The sequence below is a fragment of the Balaenoptera physalus genome, assembly GCF_965194825.1.
Source record: "Balaenoptera physalus genome assembly, chromosome: 1".
Taxonomy (NCBI): Eukaryota; Metazoa; Chordata; class Mammalia; order Artiodactyla; family Balaenopteridae; genus Balaenoptera; species Balaenoptera physalus.
The window spans coordinates 108,087,944-108,110,774 of record NC_138882.1 but is presented as its reverse complement, the minus strand read 5'-3'; the positions used below and the strand labels follow the sequence as shown (position 1 = coordinate 108,110,774).

At 39.8% G+C, this 22,831-nt stretch overlaps 2 protein-coding genes across 6 annotated transcripts in view; one reads left to right on the top strand and one right to left on the bottom strand.

The window, feature by feature from the left end:
* Window positions 1-9,836, bottom strand: part of DBT (dihydrolipoamide branched chain transacylase E2) — a 44,774-nt gene extending 34,938 nt beyond the window's left edge. The window contains exons 1-2 of one of the 2 annotated variants that reach the window (XM_082452439.1): window positions 9,730-9,836; window positions 1,235-1,358 (exon numbers count right to left, since the gene is read on the bottom strand). In XM_082452439.1, coding sequence (XP_082308565.1) covers window positions 1,235-1,358; window positions 9,730-9,780 — 175 coding nt within the window. In that variant the 5' untranslated portion in view covers window positions 9,781-9,836. The remainder of the gene's footprint in view (window positions 1-1,234; window positions 1,359-9,729) is intronic. The other variant, XM_082452441.1, reaches the window with a different exon arrangement.
* A 202-nt stretch (window positions 9,837-10,038) lies between these two features.
* The window catches only part of RTCA (RNA 3'-terminal phosphate cyclase), a 29,178-nt gene continuing 16,385 nt past the window's right edge, over window positions 10,039-22,831 (top strand). The window contains exons 1-4 of one of the 4 annotated variants that reach the window (XM_082452722.1): window positions 10,039-10,178; window positions 16,605-16,705; window positions 18,299-18,457; window positions 20,860-20,983. In XM_082452722.1, coding sequence (XP_082308848.1) covers window positions 18,339-18,457; window positions 20,860-20,983 — 243 coding nt within the window. In that variant the 5' untranslated portion in view covers window positions 10,039-10,178; window positions 16,605-16,705; window positions 18,299-18,338. Of the gene's footprint in view, window positions 10,179-16,237; window positions 16,507-16,604; window positions 16,706-18,298; window positions 18,458-20,859; window positions 20,984-22,831 lie in introns of those variants that run through there. The other 3 variants (XM_082452721.1, XM_082452719.1, XM_082452720.1) reach the window with 3 other exon arrangements.

Here is a 22,831-nt window from a genome sequence, read left to right as displayed (position 1 = left end):
TGTAGGTAAGAAACTGAAGCATAGAACTTCATATATTTACATATTTTCAAAGCTGTCTGAAAAGGTGAAGACAGATTTAAGAAACATATAAGAGGTAATATTACTGTATCTGGTAATCAACTTGATGTGAGATAAGTATCGGGATGGCTTCAGGTTTCTAGCTTAACTGTTTACTGAGTTAGGGCAGAATAGGAAGAGGATGTATCCCAAGTATGTAGAGCAGTGCCTTGGCAGGGAGTTGGTGATCAGTCAGTTATCTGTGTTGAATGGATTTGCTCTCACAAGAATACAAAGTTGGATACGATGTTACTCCCATTTTCCAAATGATGAAACAGAGAGAAATTAAGTGACTTGCGTAAGGTTACACAGCTAGTAACCCAAAGCTCCTTAAGTGTTTAGAGACTAGGGTAGGAAGTTGGAGTTTCTGCTTGAATGGCCTCTATTTTCTCTGAGAAGTAAAGAGAAAAGATCAACTTTTGAAAATAGAATTTTTTTTTTTTTAAATGGTGAAGATAAGGTTTACATATCTTAGGGTGATGCAGCAGAAGACATCTACAGGCATGGAAGGACTAATTGATCTCAGGGGTTGGATCCGCCTGGAATTCCGTTATTTTTCATCACTAGCACAGACTAAGGCACCAAGTATCTGTCAAAAGCTTAACGTTGTAACGAAAGTCTAGAGTTCTTTACCAGGGTTCTAAAAAGAACATCAGGAAAAAAAAGTTTTAGTGCCTTTGCCAAATCTAATACTTAAGTCTCAAGTTCTTTGCAAGGTAGAAAAAGTTGGGGGAAAGGTAATTAAGTGGTAAAAGCCAGAGAACTTTCTATTTATACAAGCACCTCATCACACTATCTTAACATGACAGATTAAGTGCCTCATCCAAAAAACAGTAATACAGTCAGTACGAGGACACAATCTACTAAGTCAACAATTTAATCTAAGTCATATCAATGCTGACTGTTGCACTCAGGTAAGTCATATGATAAAGAACAGAGGGCCCGAGAGAATCCAGTCCCAGCATTATGAAGACACAAGTATTAAGGGAAAGTATGTGAAAGGGGAGTGGGAGCAAAAAAAAAGAAAAGAAAAGAAAATGAGAATTGGATAGATGTGGGGAGAGCAAGGAGGGCCAGGCTAGAAATAAAAGGTCAACTTTTTTACTTTGATGAGTCTTCAGTTACTGAATAAATACAAAACATTATGTTGTACAGGCTATTCTGACATTACACTTACCAGCAGTTGTTTTCAGCAGCTGATGTGGGTGACTATACTTGAATGAAGGATAACCAAAGAAAGACACATAGTTTGGCTTCAAAACATGAATATTACCACATGTTTGAAAGTAGCGGACACAAATCTAGAGATGGGAAAACAAAACAGTAAAAGCTTTTATAAATGATCTTAATGGCGTATCTCTAAGTATATATTGAATTTCAAGTCTATTCTAAAAGTAGAACAATCATTATCACAATATAAACAATATGAAATTTCTAGGCTGAAATCAGAACACTTGGCATCAGTGAGAAGTTTCTGGTCAAGAAACCAAAGGAATTCAAACCCTAGCACCCAGAATATTTTCTTGTTCTTTTGTTTATTTATTTTGGCCATGCCACGAGGCATGCGGTATCTTAGTTCCCCAACCAGGGATTGAACCTGTGCCCCCTGCAGTGGAAGCAGGGAGTCCTAACCACTGGACCGCCAGGGAATTCCCTTGTTTAGTAAAATTATATCCTGATTTGTCCACATGCTTACGATCCTTGCCTAAAATTCCCTATGAAAGTAAAAAAGTTTTAACAATGTTTTCTATATAAACACAACAGCTTGTAGGTGTATTTGAGTCATTAAAGGCTTCCTGAAATAAAACAACTAAAGAATTCAAAAGTGACTGCTAGCAGGCTTCCCTGGTGGCGCAGTGGTTAAGAATCCACCCGCCAATGCAGGGCACACGGGTCCGGGAAGATCCCACATGCAGCGGAGCAACTAAGCCTGTGCACCACAACTACTGAAGCCCACGCTCTAGAGCCTGCAAGCCACAACTACTGAGCCCATGTGCCACAACTACTGAAGCCCACATGCCTAGAGCCTGTGCTCCACAACAAGAGAAGCCACTGCAATGAGAAGCCCACGCACCGCAATGAAGAGTAGCCCCCACTCGCCACGAAAGCCCGCGTGCAGCAACAAAAACCCAACGCAGCCAAAAATAAATAAATAAATAAATAAATTTATAAATAAATAATCACTTCTTTATTCTTAAAAAAAAGTGACTCCTTTGGCATCTAAAGACACTGAAAAACACACATAGTATTGTCCCCAAAGGTTTTCTTATCATAATTTATAGATGACTCTTTAGATTTAACTATTGATATTTTACATAAAATCCTAATATAATAAAATACAATGTTACGCAAATAAGTAGGACTGAATGTACTTCATTTGATATATCAAAAACTAAGTGCGTGAAAGGTACATATTTTAATTTGAAAGTTAACATTTCAATGTTATTAATACCTGATTAACTACATCACACTTTTAAAAAAAAAAATTATACAATTTTTAAAGGTTACAGTCCATTTACGTTTCTTACAAAATTTTGGCTATAGTCCCCATGTTGTACAATACATCCTTGAGCCTATCTTACACCCATAAGTTTGTATCTCCCACACCGTCACCCCTATATTGCCCTCCCTCCTACTGGAAACCACTAGGTTGTTCCCTATATCTGTGAGTCTGCTGCTTTTTTGTTCTATTCACTAGTTTGTTGTATTTTTTAGATTCCACACATAAGTGATTACATACAGTACTTTTCTTTCTCTGACTTATTTCACTTAGCACAATGCTTTTCAAGTCCATCCATGTTGCTGCAAATGGCAAAATTTCATTCTTTTTTATCACTGAATAGTATTCCATTACATATATATATGTATATACGTACATATGTATATGTGTGTATATCACATCTTCTTGATCCATTCATCTGTTGATGGGCACTTAGGTTGCTTCCATATCTTGGTAATTGTAAATAATGCTGCTATGAACATTATGGTGCATATATCTTTTCAAATTAGTGTTTTGGTTTTTTGGATATGTACCCAGGAGCGGCACTGCTGGGTCATATGGTAGTTCTATTTTTAGTTTTTTTGAGAAACCTCCATATTGTTTTCCACAGTGGCTCCAATTTACATTTCCACCAACAGTGTACAAGGGTTCCCTTTTCTCTACATCCTCGCCAACATTTGTTATTTGTGTTCTTTTTGATGATAGCCATTTTGACAGGTTTGAGGTGATACCTCACCGTGGTTTTAGTTTGCATTTGCCTGATGATTAGTGGTGTTGAGCATCTTTTCATGTGCCTGTTGGCCATCTGCATTTCTTCTTTGAAAATATGTCTATTCAATTCTGCCCATTTTTAAATGTTGAGTTGTATGATTTGCCTTGATCAAATTTATCAAAGGGAGCAGTGGAAGGAGCTCAAGTACCAAACTGCTGATGACTGTAAATGTCAGATTAAGGAGTCTGAACTCATACATTATGGATTATTGAAGAAAAAGGATTAATCGTCTAACAAATGAAAGTCCAGGACCAGATGGCTTCACAGGTGAATTCTATCAAACATTTAGAGAAGAGCTAACACTGATCCTTCTCAAACTCTTCCAAAATATTGCAGAGGAAGGAACACTCTCAAACTCATTCTATGAGGTCACCATTACCCTGATACCAAAACCAGACAAAGATACTACAAAAAAAGAAAATTACAGACCAATATCACTGATGAATATAGATGCAAAAATCCTCAACAAAATACTAGCAAACAGAATCCAATGACACATTAAAAGGATCATACACCATGATCAAGTGGGATTTATCCCAGGGATGCAAGGATTCTTCAATATATGCAAATCAATCATTGTGATACACCATATTAACAAATTGAAGATTAAAACCATATGATCATCTCAATAGATGCAGGAAAAGCTTTTGACAAAATTCAACACCCATTTATGATAAAAACTCTCCAGAAAGTGGTCATAGAGGGAACCTACCTCAAAATAATAAAGGCCATATACAACAAACCCACAGCCAACATCATTCTCAATGGTGAAAAACTGAAAACATTTCCTCTAAGATCAGGAACAAGACAAGGATGTCCACTCTCACCACTATTATTCAACATAGTTTTGGAAGTCCTAGCCATGGCAATCAGGGAAGAAAAAGAAATAAAAGGAATACAAATTGGAAAAGAAGAAGTAAAACTGTCACTGTTTGCAGATGACATGATACTATACATAGAGAATCCTAAAGATGCCACCAGAAAACTACTAGAGCTAATCAATGAATTTGGTAAAGTTGCAGGATACAAAATCAATGCACAGAAATCTCTTGCATTCCTATACACTAATGATGAAAAATCTGAAAGAGAAATTATGGAAACACTCCCATTTACCATTGCAACAAAAAGAATAAAATACCTAGGAATAAACCTGTCAGGGAGACAAAAGAACTGTATGCAGAAAACTGTAAGACACTGATGCAAGAAATTAAAGATGATACCAACAGATGGAGAGATATACCATGTTCTTGGATTGGAAGAATCAATATTGGGAAAATGACTATACTACCCAAAGCAATCTACAGATTCAATGCAGTCCCTATCAAATTATCAATGGCATGTTTTACAGAACTAGAACAAAAAATCTGAAAATTTGTATGGAAACACAAAAGACCCCGAATAGACAAAGCAGTCTTGAAGGAAAAAAATGGAGCTGGAGGAATCAGACTCCCTGGCTTCAGACTATACTACAAAGCTACAGTAATCAAGACAATATGCTACTAGCACAAAAACAGAAACATAGATCAATGGAACAAGATAGAAAGCCCAGATAAACCCACGCACCTATGGTCAACTAATCTATGACAAGGGAGGCAAGGATATAGAATGGAGAAAAGACAGTCTCTTCAATAAGTGGTGCTGGGAAAACTGGACAGCTACATGTAAAAGAATGAAATTAGAACACTCCCTAACACCATACACAAAAATAAACTCAAAATGGATTAGAGACCTAAATGTAAGACCAGACACTATAAAACTCTTAGAGGAAAACATAGGAAGAACACTCTTTGACATAAATCACAGCAAGATCTTTTTTGATCCACCTCCTAGAGTACTGGAAATAAAAACAAAAATAAACAAATGGGACCTAATGAAACTTAAAAGCTTTTGCACAGCAAAGGAAACCATAAACAAGACAAAAAGACAACCTTCAGAATGGGAGAAAATATTTGCAAATGAATCAACGGACAAAGGATTAATCTCCAAAATATATAAACAGCTCATGCAGCTCAATATTAAAAAAATAAACAACCCAATCCAAAAATGGGCAGAAGACCTAAATAGACATTTCTCCAAAGAAGACATACATACAGATGGCCTAGAAGCACATGAAAAGCTGCTCAACATCACTAATTATTAGAGAAATGCAAATCAAAACTACAATGAGGTATCACCTCACACCAGTTAGAATGGGCATCATTAGAAAATCCACAAACAACAAATGCTGGAGAGGGTGTGGAGAAAAGGGAACCCTCTTGCACTCTTGGTGGGAATGTAAATTGATACAGCCACTATGGAGAACTGTACGGAGGTTCCTTAAAAAACTAAAAATAGAATTACCATATGATCCAGCAATCCCACTACAGGGTATATACCCAGAGAAAACCATAATTCAAAAAGACACATGCACCCCAATGTTCATTGCAGCACTATTTACAATAGCCAGGTCATGGAAGCAACCTAAATGCCCATCGACAGATGAATGAATAAAGAAGATGTGGTACATATATACAATGGAATATTACTCAGCCATAAAAAGGAATGAAATTGGGTCATTTGTTGAGACGTGGATGGATCTAGAGACTGTCATACAGAGTGAAGTCAGTCAGAAAGAGAAAAACAAATATCGTATATTAACGCATACATGTGGAATCTAGAAAAATGGTACAGATGAACCGGTTTGCAGGGCAGAATTTGAGACACAGATGTAGAGAACAAACGTATGGACACCAAGGGAGGAAAGCAGCGGCGGGGGGTGGAGGTGGGGGTGTGATGAATTGGGCGATTGGAATTGACATGTATACACTGATGTGTATAAAATGGATGACTAATAAGAACCTGTTGTATAAAAAAATAAATAAAATGAAAGCATAAAAAAAGAAATTAATCTAGGTGTGTGTGTGTTTGTGTGTTTGTTAGATTATAACAGGTAAAGCTTGGAGAGAAAGGACAAAGTTAAGAAACAATTATTGTATTTGAGGCATGGAATGACAGGCTCCTGGCTGAGAAGACTTAGAGTAGATAAAGAAAGCAACATAAGTGCAATAGGCATTATGTGATAAACAGCGATTGAGTGGCTATTAAGAGAAAGCTAAAACACATTAGTGAAGCTGCCTACTAAAGGTATAAAAAGGAAAACAGAAGGATAAAAATGGAAGGGAAGGGCTTCCCTGGTGGCGCAGTGGTTAAGAATCCACACGGGTTCGAGCCCTGGTCCGGGAAGATCCCACATGCTGCAGAGAAACTAAGCCCGTGTGCCACAACTACTGAGCCTGTGCTATAGAGCCTGTGAGCCACAACTACTAAGCCCGCGTGCCTAGAGCCCATGCTCCGCAAGAAGAGAAGCCACCGCAATGAGAAGCCTGCGCACCGCAACTAAAGAGTAGCCCCCGCTCGCCACAACTAGAGAAGGCCCACTCACAGCAATGAAGACCCCACGCAGCCAAAAATAAATAGATAAATAAATTTATTTTTAGAAAATGGAAGGGAGGAGAAAAAAATAATTTTTCAAGTATGAGAGACATTGTCTTCTACAAACAACATAAAAAAAATACAAAGTAATGAAAAGACGGTTTAGCAGATTCACATAATAAGGAAATAAATTAGTAATAATTCAGCAGGCAGTTGTTGAGCATACCTAAAGATAGGATTGTTCTGTGCTCGAGAATTCAAAGCTAAATAAGATACAGAATACAGTCTCTGAATTCAAATTGCTTACACTTTACTGCAGGAAGACAGACAAAATAGAAAAATTCAAGATAATAGGGTAAGTTAATCAAGAGTCAAATGCATGATGCCATAGGGAAGTATAAACACAACATAATAAGTCTTTCTTAATAATTTACTATAGGTGATAAGACCTCTTGTTGTTTATGATTTTTTATAACATATGGAAAAAAATAGACTTTCTTTTACTGAGTCATTCAACAAATGTTTATTGAGTACCTACTATGTGCCAGGCATTTAGGATTAGAGAACAAAATTGACATGATTCCTTCCCTTATGGAATGTATAGTCCATACTGTGAAAGATAAAAGCAAGTAAACAGGTGATTACAACAGTATTATAATTGGGGAGATAGTGTTAAGAAAACACAAAGGAGGGAACCTACCTGGAGAAAGTGAAGTAAGACCTAAGGATGAGTAGAAGTCACCCAGGGGGTGAGATGTGTTGCAGAGAAGTCTATAGGGGAGTAAGGCAAGAGTCTTTAAAGCAGAGGAAATAGACGTGCAAAGGTCTGAAGTCAAGAGAGAGAAAACAGCCTGTGTTCAATTAACTGAAATTGTTCAATATACTTCTAGTGTAGTTTAGTGTGAGCTAAGGGTGAAGTGTCAGAGTGGGGACTGGGTAGGTAGGTTTTAGCAAGGAATGAAGCTGGAGAGGTTGGAAAGATGCAGATCATATATTGCTTCATAGTCATTTGAATTCTGAACATTTTGCTGAGAGCAGTTTTAAGCAAGGAAATGACATTCTCAAATTTGTGTCCTACTTTATAAGATCACTCTGGCTACACTATGGAGAACGGGTTAGAGAGGCACAAGATTAGAGGCAGAAAAGTCCAACTTAGGAAGGTCCAGGATATCTGCAGCTGGAGACAGTTTGGAGAAAAATGACTAGATTTTTGAGATTTACAGGCTAGAATCAAGAGAAACAGGTTTGAGGGTTTAGTTCCAGAGCCTAGAGTCTGATGTTCCTCGGAGGCATTATAACAGTCACTGTGAGGTGGCTAAAGGCTAGTCCTTCCAAGCTCCCTTGTGCTAGCAGTGGCCACGTAACACAGTTCTAGCCAGTGAGTCTGCATGGTACCACCACTTCCTCCTTACTGCCCTGAATACAAAGTTGCAGCAGCCCTCTTGTGACCCTGAGGGAAAGGCCACATGAATTGCTAAAATGACAACCCTGATAATGATGAGGCACTTAATCAATCCCAGCTGCCATCGAACTTTCAGATGCTTTGTATGCACAGATACTTAATTTCCTACTTATTGGTTGGGTTTATCACTTACAGCTGAAAAACACCTAAAATACATGCAATTTGGAGATTTCCAGGACAGTGAGATATATGGGTCTGCAGTAAAGCTGGCTGGAAGACTGGGGAACTTCAGGAATCATCAGCATATAAATGGCAACTAAATTTGAAGAAGTGGATGAGGTAACCCTGGAAGTGCAAGAAGCACACAGAGGGGCAAAGTCAGAACCCTTAAAAACACCAATATTTAAAAGTTAGGGAAGGAAAGAGGAGGAGGTTGGGATGAAGTGTTCAAAGATGTAGGAAAAAGAATACCAGGAAGCCGGTGTCACAGAAGCCAAGCATGGAGAGCTTTCAAAAGAAGGGAGGCCAATATCCAGTAAGGTGCTGCTGAGAAGAGCTTTCTTCTCTTGGTTACCTCCTACTTAGCTCTCACAAATCTCAAATTATACAGTATCCTCTGGGAACTCTCTGACCCCCCAAGATCCCTCCTATGTGTCCCTGTAGCTCTAGGCACTTGTTTCATCTTCTCATGCTGTGCTGTAATTGCTTGTTTAATGTCTATCTCTGCCTTTCTCCCCCGTGCCATACCACAAGGCTGTAATTAAACTCTGAGGGGGCAGAAATCAGTGTCTGTCTTATTCATATTTGCACCCCCAATTCCTAGCACAGTACCTGGTACATAGCAGGCTCTTGGAAGCTTTTGTAAGATCAGGGGCCCAACACTATAGGAAAATTCAGAAGAGGGGACCCAGGAAGAAAAACGCTATGCAAATAGGATGAAACACTATGATTATTGGGATGTTAATTGTTTGGTGCTAGAAGACTGTGTGAAAGGGGAGAAATGAAGGAGAGATGGCGGTGGGTCTTAGCTCTGGTGATTTAAAAGGTTGGAAAGATACTGGTGCAAATGTAGGAGATAGGTGTAAACCCAAAGAACAAAGCTCGAGCCTCTCAGCTGCTCGGAGGCAAGGACCTATGGTGTTAACGCTTTCCTTGCCCAGTCTCTTTCTCTAGACTGTAAATTCCTCGAGGGCAGGGGTCGTAATATCAGTGTCTGAAATTAAGGGGTGCTCAATAAATGTTTAATGAATACAGTATATCTGTTTCCCCAGTGCCTACCACAATGCCCGGTACCCGGATGGTGCTCAATAAAAGGCTGCTGAACGAAAGGCTAGCTGGGCTTCGGGTGCAGATGAAGCGGGAGGGCGACCAAGTCACGACATAAGTGCGCCCAGGTAAGGAGAGAGAGTGGGTCTCCAGACAGGTTGGGCACCACCTTCGCTGCCCTTCGTTTTGCATACCTCCCTCCACCTCTCCATCACGCGAGCCCTGTACGCGAAGCACTCGGAGGACAAAGTAACACACCTCTCCCGGGTGACTCCGAACAAATCACTCCTTCCCGACCTCAGATCTGCCCAACCTGCTTACCAGACGGCCGGCAGTCCGGCTCCAGGTCCTCAGCACACGCACTGCAGCCATCTTACTCCGGAAATGACCATTGCTCTGAGGTTGGAGGAGTTGCCTGCGCGGGGGACCTATTGGGAGCCGGGAAACGAGCCTTCCCCTGAGGCCTGAGCGGCCAATGGAGAGCGAAGGAACGAGCCTCCCACCCAACAGCCAATCAGGGAGCGGGGCGGGGCTGAGATAACCCTGGGGGTGGGGTGGGAAAGCCCTGCGGAGGGGGAGGAGAGACAAATGGGGAGGAGGGCTGCCCAAATTTAGTTTCAGGGACAAAGTTGGGTAAGGCACTGCTGTGTAAGTACATAGGCGCCAACGATCATCTTTTCAGTGCAAGTAATGGGAGAGACGGAGTATGTTAAGGAAACAAAGGAAGGGCACTCACCTGGAGAAATTTACGTTGAAGTAAGATCTGAGGGGTAAGTAGGAGAAAGCAAAAACAAAGACAAAAACCTTCCTTCAGCTTGTATTGTAACCGCTTGATTACAGAAAATGGGACATTTCTATACTTTGTAGCAAGGATTTGTACCGCTAGTTGAGTCAAGTCTATACTGGAATACTTCCCAATAACGGGCATTTCTTACTCGCATTGTGTTCTTGGTTACCGAAACTGGCTTTTCGATTTTTTTTTTTTTCATGGAAGATAAACAAGGTTACCATAACGTCTAAGATAAATGTCATCAACATTATCTTTCCTTTTTAGGGACTCTGTCAGATGTAGCTGCCCAGCACGTGCAATATATGTCAGACATACTACCTTTATTTATTTGCCTATTGGGGAAAGGTCAAATTGAGGTCAGTGGAACTGGTAAAGAAAAGATCAGAACTTTAATGGTCAATCCTCCTCACAGCAACTAAGAAACAAATTTCTAGAAATGTCCAGGATATTTGTCTGTTCTTCCTCTTATAAGGGAATGAAAATCTGTACAGATGTCTAAAGAATTACAGAGAACAAAACTGGAACAAAGACAAAATCATAAATTCTCAACACCTGAAGATTAGTGGCCGTAAAACAAAATCTCAGGTACTTCACAAATTCACTGTCTGATATTACTCAAACTCACACTTTTTATTTTGCCTTATTTGCCTTTCAGTGTATTTCACACACACACACACACACACACACACACACACACAAACTGTAAGCAATAAATTTAAATCATTACCTTTATAAGAAAACCTGGGATAGTCAAAGAACTTTGATTTTTTTTTAACTTTCCCACTAACAAAACATTTTATAGGCACCAATAATATATTTCATAATAATACATGCATGTGTTTGTATAAAAAGATTAAGTAGCTGTGCCTTTGAATTGTTTCCTTCCCAAAGCCCCTATACTACCTTCTTCCTCTTAACTTTCCCTTTGACTCTACCTTCTCCTAAGAAAATGTGTAGTTTACTTCTTTTCTTTTATACTCTTTACCTCAACATGATTACTGCTTCCAAATCCAGTATGGTATGTTTCCTTATCCTTCCTTCCAACATCAAGAGATATGCCACATATTCACTAGTTAATCCTTTCACTTGAGCTCAAAAGAGCCAAATAACCCATTTCCTCTCTTTTTAAAAATTTAATTGAGGAAATTCCCTAGTGGTTAGGATTCCGAGCTTCCACTGCAGGGGGCCTGGGTTTGATCCCTGGTGGGGGAACTAAGATCCCACAAGCTGCGCCACTGCAGCCAAACAATAATAATAATAATAATTGAATGATTGATTGTTACCTGGCAATTCTACTCTTAGGTATCTACCCAAGAGAAATAAAAACATATGTCCACATAAAGACTAGTACAAGAATGTTCTTAACAGCCTTATTTATATTAGCCAAAAACTAGAAACAGCCCAAATGTCCTACATACGTAAATGAATAAACAAACTGTGGTGTATTCATATAATGGAATATTATTCATCACTAACAATGACTGAAGTAATGATACATGCTTTAACATGAATGAACCTCAAAAATATTATGCTAAGTAAAAGAAGCCAGATCCAAAAGATCACATATTGCCTGATTCCATTTGTATGGAATGTCCAGAGAAGGCAAATCTATAGAGACAGAAAGCAGATGAGTGGTTGCCTGGCACTGGGTGTGAGAATGGGGAATGACTGCAAAGGGGCAAGAGAAAGATTTTTGTGAACAATTCGGAGATTTTTAGTATATTTACAAAGTTGTAAAACCATTACCACCATCTAATTCCAGGACATTTTCATCACCTCCCAAAAGAAACCCCATGCCCATTAGCAATCAATTCCCATTCTGGAACTCCCTCCCACTCCTGAGTCCCTGATACTACTAGTCTATTTTCTGCCTCTATAAATTTACCTGTTCTGGACATTTTATATAAATGGAATCATACAATATGTGGCTTTTATGACTAGCTAATGTTCTCAAGGTTCATCTGTTTTACACATGTATCAGTGCTTTATTCCTTTTTATGGCCAAATAATATTTCATTTTGCAGATATAAATATTTTCCTTTATCCACTCATCAGTCGATAGATATTTGGGTTGTTTCCACTTTGGGGCTATTGTGAATGCTGCTATGAACATTAATGTACAAGTTTTTGCACAGACATGTGTTTTATTTTTCTTGGTTGTATACCTAGGAGTCGAATTGCTGGGTTGCACGATAACCCTATGTTTAATTCTTTGAGGAACTGCCAGACTGTTTTCAAAGGTGGCTGCACCATTTCACATTCTCACTAGCAGTGTATGAAGGTCCTGGTTCCTTCACATCCTCATCAACTCTTGTTATTGTCTGTCTTTTTCATTATAACCATGCGAGTGGATATAAAGTGATATTGAAACGGAGCAGGACCCTATGGTCCTTGCCCCCCGCCCCCCATATCCTCAGCCTGCCTTTTGTCTGTGGAAAAACTTTAGCCAAAGAATAAGTTTAATCAGAGAAGTGAGAAAATGCAGAAACAAAGGAAAACAGTCAAAGGAGACCAAATAATAATAGTTTAATCATTAAGCATAGTCAAGGACCTTTAGTTCCTCCTTAAGGGCTATAGATAATATTCTGGGCCATATCCTGTGAGCTGTTTTGCAGCTACTGAAACCCCCACCAGGTGGAGGAGGATGACTACATGATGACCGAACTGAAGCCGTGACAGAAGCTTCCACAGTTCTGAGAACTGGCCTCAAAGAAATGGGAACAAACCCTGGAACTAAAGATTAAGCAGTAATCTTGAAACAACCAAGTTGATGCTGATCAGATCACCACATTACTTACTTCAAGATGACTGTCAGAACTGACTGTGCTGTTCTGCTCCCTCCCTCTGCCTATACAGCCCTGAAACTCCCCTCTAAAAGCCCCTGTCCCCTGAGCAACAATCAGGAGTTGGTTCTCTTGCAGGAGTCCACCCTCTCCCCCGGTTGCCGGCCTCCGAAATAAAGCAACCTTTCCTTTCCTACCAACACTTGCCTCTCAAGAGTTGGGAGAATTGTCTTTCAAGGGGCGTTCAGTAACAATATTTCGTTGTGATTTTGATTTGGGTTTCCCTAATGACGAATGATGCTGAACATCTTTTCATGTGCTTATTGGCCATTTGTATACCTTCTCTGGAGAAATGTCTATTCAAATCCTTTGCCCATTTAAAAATTGGGTTGTCTTTTTATTTTGGCGTTGTAATAGTTCTTTATATATTTTAGATACTAGACTCATCAGATATATGACTTAAAAATATTTTCTCCCATTCTTTAGTTTGTCTTTTCACTTTCCTGATAGTAACCTTTGAAGTACAAAAGTTTTTTATTTTAATTAAATTGAAGTCCAATTTATTTTTAAAAAATTGTTTGTGCTTCAGGTGTCATAGCTCAGAAACCATCAACTAATCCAAGGTTATGAAGATTTACATCTATATCGTCTTCTAAAAGTTTTATAGTTTTAGCTCTTACATTTAGGGCTTTGACCCGTTTTGAGTTAATTTTTAAAATATGGTGGGAGATATTTAAGTCTTTAAATCATCTTGAAATGGTTTTTGTGTATGGTGTGAAATACAAATCCAATTTCATTTTTTCTTATGGTTAACCTATTGTTTCCACACCATAAACTGAAGAGTTCTTCTTTTCCCACTGATCTGCCATCTCATCTGTCAAAGAAATCAGTTTAAGGGCTCTAAGTAATCTATTTATCACTGTACCAATCTCACATTATCTTAATTACTTTAGCTTCATAGAAATTCTGGGTTTTCAGAGGACAAGTACCCTTCACCTCATTCTTTTAAAATTATTCTTGCACTTTTGTTCTTTCATATACATTTTAGAATTGTCTTGTCAGGCTCCTTAAAAAAGTACTGTGGGCATTTGATTGGAATTTTATTGAAACTATATTTTCAATAATATATCTAAAGATTCTTTGAGGTTTTCTTTTTTTAACTTTTTATTTTATATTGGAGTACAGTTGATTAACAATGTTGTGTTAGTTGCAGGTGTACAACAAAGTGATTCAGTTATACATATACATGTATCTATTCTTTTTCAAGTTCTTTTCCCAATTAGGTTGTTACAGAATATTGAGCAGAGTTCTCCGTGCTATACAGTAGGTCCTTGTTGGTTATCTGTTTTAAATAGAACTGTGTGTACATATCAATCCCAAACTCCCTAACTATCCCCCCCCCCACCATAAGTTCATTCTCTAAGTCTGTGAGTCTGTTTCTGTTCTGTAAATAAGTTCATTTGTATCATTTTTAAAGATTCCGCATATAAGCAATATCATGCGATATTTCTCTTTCTCTGTCTGACTTACTTCACTCAGTATGACAATCTCTAGGTCCAACCATGTTGCTGCAAATGGCATTATTTCTATGTAGGTAATCATATCACCAGTGAATAATGACGGTGTTGTTTTTGTCTGTCCAGTCTTGTGTCTTTCATCTCTTTCTTGTAAAATCTGACTAGACTTCCATCATCTGTTGAAAAGAAGCCATAACTGTGGGCATTACTATCTTGTTTTGATTTTGAAAGGTGTCTTATGTTTTACCATTATTTACTGTTATTAAGAATGAACTTTGCTGTAGAGTTTTCCAGATGTCCTTAATCAGGTTAAGGGAGTTTACATTTATTCCTAGGTTCATTTGCTTTTGTTTTATCATAAATAGATCTTGATTTTTTTTCAAATGCTTTTTCTTCATCTATTAATGGGATCTTAGGTTTTTGATATATCATCATAACATTTTTCCAATGTTAGAATGATATTCAATCCCAATTTGGTCATACTGTATGGTATTTCATAAACGTTGTTGGATTTATTTGTTAATATTTTGATTGATCCTGGTGCATCTGAATTTATAAAATTTATAAATTTTTCTTCTCCATGTCATCTTTGTCTGCTTTTGGTATCAGAGATTGGGTAAAGTATATGCATTCCCAGGGCCTTCTCTGTTACAAAAGTGGTGGAATGTTGGGATTAGGAGACAATTGTGTTCACCTCAGAGCACCACGGTTCATATCACAGTATGCTAGTTAACTGTGTGGCCTTGTAGCAAATTGTTTAACACATGCAGCTGTAAATCAGAGTAAAAACAGTAAGTACTTCAGCAGGTTGTGAATGCATGCAGTGGCTAAGTGCTCAATAAATGTTGACTATTATTTTTATGGTTTATCATATTCTAATTGCTGCTCTCTCTTTACTGAACTGTAAGATAAGTACAGTACATTATTATCATTAAGAAGAATGACATTATAATTTATCACTTCTCAGTCTCTACTATATACTTCCAATAACTTCGAGGCAGAAAATACCTTACTCTTCTTTGCTTACCTAGAGGCTTGCATATGATTTGGTACTCAGTTAATGTAGGAACTGAACCACAAGCGGAATCAAGAAGCGGGTTGTCGTTCCTGCCCTCCTCTGAGGTGAATTACGTTAGTGGCACTGTTCATTGCAGTCATGAACTTGCACTCATTCTCGGACAAGGTGGCATAACTTTGGCTTTTTTGAGCATTATATTACTGATTCTGATTCTGTCCTTTTCCACTCATCCCCAAATAAATGGTGTCTAGCAGAAGAAAAAGAGATAATACTCTACACACACACACACACACACACACACACACACACACACGAAGAACGAGAGGCTCATGGGTATCATCAATGCACCAGGGACACACATTTCAAGGGACAGGCTGCAGAGAAGGCAAACCCGACCAGAGAGGGTGGTCGGTGCATTGCAGGGACTTTTCCTACATCTTCAGCTCTAAGAGTCTCCAGTTCTGGGTACGGCAGCATCCCCGAGAAAACAGAGATAAACGCAGATGCTTGCACAAGCCTGCGAGACAACTGGAGGATCCGACTAGAGTTGAAAGAGAGGCTTTCGGCAATCTGCGCGTTTTGCTGTGTTCAGGGCGCAAGTCTTCCAGGGACACATTTCCTACCTCCAGGGAACCTCCCCGGCCACCACCCCTCCTGCTGGACAGCTTCCGATTTGCCGGAATTTTGTGGGCGCCGCCTCTTTAAGTGCCGCGCGGCGCGCATGCGCCCTGGCTGTGGGCCGGGCGAACCCGGCTTCTGCACGCAGAGCAGCTTGGTTTGCGTCGGGCGTTCCCGTAGCCGGCGTGTCCTCCGCATTTACGTGGAGCCCCGCGGCCCCAAGCGAGGACCGCGCCTCCGGAGCTGCGGGGCAGGAGCCCGCGTCTCCTCTTCCTCCCGCTCGGGCCGAGGCTGAGTCACGGTTGGCCCGGCCTCAGGACGCCCCCCATGGCGGGCCCGCGGGTCGAGGTGGACGGCAGCATCATGGAAGGGGTGAGTGCCGAGCCCGAGGCCTGGCGGGTTGCGGCTGCCGCCCGGGGTGCGGCACAGAGCTTGCCCATCTGATGTTCTCTCTCTTCTCTCCGCACCAGGGCGGGCAGATCTTGAGGGTGTCTACGGCTCTGAGCTGTCTCCTGGGCCTCCCCTTGCGGGTGCAGAAGATCCGAGCAGGCCGCAGCACCCCGGGCCTTAGGTAAATCGGGGAGCCAGGCGGCGGGACTGGAGGGTGGAGAGCGGGCTGGGGGCTCGGGGCGGGGGACAGGCCATTGGGGGATGGGGGACGGGTCTTGGGGCTGGGAATCTGGAGCCCGACGGTGATGCTGGGAAGATCCGCCGGCCCCAGGGTTGAGGACTCTGCAGCCGGGCCGCCCGGGCCGCGGGACGGTGTTTCGGGCTGGGCGGTTAGCCGTAGCCGGGCTTGTGCGCCCTTGAAAGTTTCAAGGGGCAAGTTCAGAAAATAGGCCCATGTTTTCTCTATTTGGCTAGAGTTGTCTCGTTTCCTAATGAGTTATCTTTTAAACGGTTTCCCCACCTTATCGGGCATTCCAAGTACCCGGAGAGCTCGTAGCAGCGGGCAAGGTAGATCAGGGCAGAACAGGCTCCAGGGCCGGAGGAAACCCCACTTTTTAACCAGTGCATTTTCTGCTGCCGCACGTTTTAGTCTCATAAGGACCCTGAGATGTGTCATTCCAGCTTTCATTCAGACCTCTAGGAAGCTGTGGATACGACCAGGATTATCAGTTGTAGGAGAGGGAAAAATGTTGACAGTTGACCTTGTTTCTTCTGTCTGGGAAGCTAGGCATGCCACTATTTTAAGTGTCAGGTATATGCACGCATTAGAAGAGGACCCAGGGGGAAGACAGACTGATTCCTTGTACTTGTATTTTGTATATATTTCATTCTAATGGATCAGCTATCTCTTAGTCTTTTATCCACATTCCATGTTGAAATTATTAAAAGGCAATTACTGATATGTGTGAACAGTAATTCTCTGTCACAGCAGTAGTTTGCAGTAACCCATTTCACCAATAGGGCAATTAATTCATTAAGGCTGTGTGAGGTATTTTATTAGTTTGCTAGGGCTGCCATAACAAAATACCACAGAGTAGGTGGCCTAAACAACAGAAATTTATTTTTGCACAATTCTGGAGGCTGGAAGTCCAAGATCAAGGTGCTGGTAGGGTTGGTTTCCTCTGAGGGCCATAAGGGAAGATTCTGTTTCAGGCCTCGCCCCTTGGCTTGGAGGTGACCACCCTCTTGCCCCCTCTTCCCATGCTCATCCCTCTGTGCATGTGCACCCCTGGTATGTCCTAATCTTCTCTTTTTGTAAGGACACCAGTGAGAGTGGGTTACAGCTCACTCTAACTGCCTCTTTTAACATAATCATCTCTTCAGAGGCCCTGTTTCTAAATACAGTCACATTGTGAGGTACTTCAACATATGAATTTTAGAGGAACACAGTTCAGCCCATGCAGGTATCATAGATTATTCAGTGAAATGCAAGTGAGACTAGTGGCACTTAGATAGTTTTATTAGTTTTCCTCTTTTGCATACTTCTAATTTGCAACAATATTATCAGCATATATGTTTATAGTTAAAATAACTGGTCTGGAAGGAACCCTTAAAATAATGCCTACCAGCAGGTAGTCTACATGCATAAAAAGCCAAAAGGAAGCTCTGGCACTTACTATGGTTAGAGCTTGCTGTTTTCTTGCCATTGAAGTTTTGTAAATGTGTCATAAAAAGTGGGGATATAGGCAGTCTGAATGCACACGTTTTGATGCAGTATTATGACCTGAAGGCCTCAGCATTTATCTGGACTGGAAATGATTCGAGATTTCTGTGATGGGCATCTGGAGGGGGCAGAAATCGGCTCAACAGAAATAATGTTTACGCCAGAGAAGATCAAAGGTGGAGTCCACACAGCAGATACCAAGACAGCAGGGTATGTGTCACTTACATTCCATTTAAGTATGGGTTTCAGAATTAGACCTGGATGCACATGCAGGTACTACCACTTACTGGACAAGTGGCTTAACCTCTTTGAAGCTGTAGTTTCCTCACTTTTAAAATGGAGATAAAACACTTACCTTTCAGGGTTAGAGACTGTGTAAAGTTTCAGATACCTAATTGCTTCCTAATTGTAGCTATTGCTATACCTATCTAGAATTTTCTCACATGTGTAGTATAGCATATTTGTTTCTTTAGTTTTATCACTTAGAAAATGAATATCTGAAAACAACCGTAGCTTCATGCTCTATAGTGATAGTAGTCTTTGTGGTGTAGCATATTTAGTTCTTGGCTTACAGCAAATTATTAGCCATCTTCTACTTTTAGTCTAGGTATTTTTGTTATCCTTTAATAGATACTTACACAACCCTATTTAGAAATTTTTATATATGATCTTGGCTTTTTCTCCCCATTGAAAACTGGATATTTAACAATTAAATTGAGCTTTTATCCCTTTCCAAGAATCCCTCCTTTTATTGATAAAACATGGAGAGCAATTTTTGTGTCTTCTGTGTTATTGGCTGATTGTTATTGTAAGCAGCATCCTTTTACCAAAGTCCTATCCATTTACTAGGAAATTTGGTAAAGTAAGAAATAGTACTGTAAGCCCAATGCCAGTTTGTTTCAGAAATGACTGTTTCAAAAAATTATGATTTTTTTTTTAGCTTAAAATGTTTAGTGACGATTGAGATTTGAGTTATGATGTGAATAGACTTCTGCTAAAAGGGGCTTGCTGCTAGGCCTAAGGTGAAGTTTGCCAAATGAGAACTTTCTTAAGGGGATTAAAGCATTTTGAGGTATCTTTCTAGTGAGCTTATTATTTTGGGCATTCTCTGGTACAAAATGGGGGAAAAGTTATAGTTAATCAGCTATCTAAAAATTAACTAAGAATCATAGAATTTTGAAGCTACAGGAGAGAAGGTAGAAACCATGTGTTCCAACCCTTCCTCCACTTTGTGAATGAGAGAGTGAAGACCCTCTGGTGTTAAGTGATTAACCAGAGCTAGAATTAGAATCTAGGCCTTCTGGCTTCTAATCCACTAGAACGTATGGGCAGTGAGTTTAAAGTTGATAATCCAGCTCCATTCAGTAGACTCAAACAAGCTTGTTCCTAGTAAGAAAACACATCTTATTTATTTGAATTCTAACATTTTCACCCCTAACTGTGATTACAGTACCATGTGTTTTCTCATGTCTACCTTTGTCTTTGCAATTCCTTACTCTTCTAAAATAAAGGTTTTCTTTAGTCTTCTTAGAATCTGATTTTATTGAATGGAAGAGAGACACTTTAACTGTGTTGGGTTTCTCAGAGAATAAACAGAAGTTCAGTAGTTGTAAACCTATGGTTTATAGTAAACTGAACATTTCCTGAGCAAGGTTTTTTTCACTTGCTCCTAGGCTCAATTCCTGAGAACAGGGATTATATTGCATGCATTTTCTCTTACAGTGCCTAACACATTATACAGTCAATAAATATTTACTGAGTTATGAAATGCATTATCAGTGATAGAGACTAATTCAGTACACATGCATCATTGCTATAAGAAAGTTAAGTAAAGGCTATCTTTTGGTAGGTAGAGGCTATGTTGCACTCCTTTTCAAACTACAGTCTATGTTTTAATATGATTGTTTTCCCTTGACTTTGGAGAAGGGAGATAACAGCTCATTTAGGAAATCTGACTGTTTCATTTTATAAAATGCTACATATTCTATAATTATTTCTTATGATTTCTCACATTATTTGACTATAAGGACCAAACAGAGGTGAGTTATGGTAAGGATTATCTGCTTAACAGTTTTCTCCATGTAAAATATTTGGCTATCAGTCTTTGTAAAACATTACTCTATCATACCACAAATGCCACGATAGTAGGAACTGTGTCTTAATATCTGGAACGATGCCTTGTGCATGGTGGAGACTCAGATACAATCATTGGAATATTTCTAGACCTTGATGGTTTTGAATGCATTTTCATAAACTGTTACTTTTAAGAATCCTTTTATAAAAACATTGTAAAGATGCTTTAAAATTTTTTTTTACTTCTTTGTAACATAAAGAAAAGTGTTAGAACTTACCTAAGATCACACAGCTAATGTATTTAATATTGGATTCAAACCCAGATTTGCTTATCATTTAAGGCCAGTTCCTTCTACTGCGAAATACTAATCGGATGTTATCATTCAGTCACTGGAGTGTTTTTTAACTTTAAACTTGAGGGCGTGTGCCTGCCTTCTCAGTTGTCTGTGCTTCAGCTAATGGTGATATGTAGTAGTAATGTCTCTTTCTTGAGACTTTAAAAAGAAAATGCAGCTAAGCCTGTTCTGCCTTCTCCTTAGGAGTGTGTGCCTCTTGATGCAGGTCTCAATGCCCTGTGCTCTCTTCGCTGCTTGTCCATCAGAACTTCGTCTGAAAGGTGGAACTAATGCTGAAATGGCACCACAGATTGATTACACAGCCATGGTAAGGGCTTTTGTTGCTACTGATAAAACTAAGATGATCTCACATAGTCTTCTGAATCTCCATTCTCTATTTAAATATATCCTGAGTGTTTTTGTGTACATAGCTGTTTAATTTCTTAATGGTGTCTGGTTCTGTTGTGGGAGAGGATAATTATTTTAGATTGTGTGTTGTATCTTAGAACTGTGCTCATAGTGAATTCTTTAAAAAGCCTCAGTTATTATATACATTATGTTACTTATAATGTATATATATTATATTGCTTATCGTATAAATCTGTTATTTTCTGAATACAGGGATCATGATTTGGAAGAAAAACTCAAAGTAAGAATTAAATGCTATGTTTGACAGGATTGGTGAGGATGTGGAGAAATTGGAACGCTTGCACACTGTTGATGGGAATGCAAAACGGTGCAACAACTGTGGAAAACAGTATGGAGGTTCCTCAAAAAAATTAAAGATACAACTACGATATAACCAGCAATCCCACTTCTAGGTATTATCCTAAAGAGTTGAAATCAGAATCTCCAAGAGATATTAGCATTCCCATGTTCATTGCAACACTATTCATAATAGCCAAGATGTGGAAACAACCTAAATGTCCACTGATGGATGAAAGGATAGAGAAAATGTGGGGGACTTCCCTGGTGGCGCAGTGGTTAAGAATCTGCTTGCCAATGCAGGGGACACGGGTTCGAGCCCTGGTCTGGGAAGATCCCACATGCCGCAGAGCAATTAAACCTGTGTGCCCCAACTACTGAGCCTGTGCTCTAGAGCCCGTGCTCCACAACAAGAGAAGCCACCGCAATGAGAAGCCCACACACAGCAACGAAGAGTAGCCCCAGCTTTCCGCAACTAGAGAAAGCCCATGTGCAGCAACAAAGACTGAACGCAGCCAAAAATAAATAAAATAAATAAATTAAAAAAAAAAAAAAGAAATTCTATGTGACAACACAGTTGAACTTTGAGGACATTGTGCTAAGTGAAATGAGCCAGTCACATAAAGACAGTACTGGCATTCCACTTATGTAAGATATCTAAAGTAGTCAAATTCATGGAATCAAAGACTGGAATGCTGGTTAGGGGAAGGGGGAAATTGGGGAGTTAATAATTATCGGACATAAATTTTCAGTACAGTAAGATAAATGAGCTCTAGAGATCTGTTGTACACATTGTAACTATAGTCAACAATATTGTGTTGTACTCTTTTTTTTTTTTTTTTTAAATTTTTATTTATTTATGGCTGTGTTGGGTCTTCGTTTCTGTGCGAGGGCTTTCTCTAGTTGTGGCAAGCGGGGGCCACTCTTCATCGCGGTGCGCAGGCCTCTCACTATCGCGGCCGCTCTTGTTGCGGAGCACAGGCTCCAGACGCGCAGGCTCAGTAATTGTGGCTCACGGGCCCAGTTGCTCCGCGGCATGTGGGATGTTCCCAGACCAGGGCTCGAACCTGTGTCCCCTGCATTGGCAGGCAGATTCTCAACCACTGCGCCACCAGGGAAGCCCTGTGTTGTACTCTTAAATCTCATGTTAAATATTCTTACCACAATAAAATAAAATTTTAAAAAACAATTAAATACCATGTTTTGACTATAAATTTTTAGAATGATAAAATTCAGTATTGGCATGCTTATACAACTAGTGGGAGAGAAAAGTGGTATGATCTTTTTTTCTCCAGGTTTATTGAGGTGTGGTTATTTATACTAAGATTCACCCTTTGTAGTGCACCGTTCTGTGATTTCTGATGTATGATTGTGAACCAGTCATCACAATCAAGATAGAGAATTACTGTAGAAAATTCCTTTATCCCTTTTTGTAGTCAATCCCCCTCCTCCACCCCTGGCAATCAGTGAT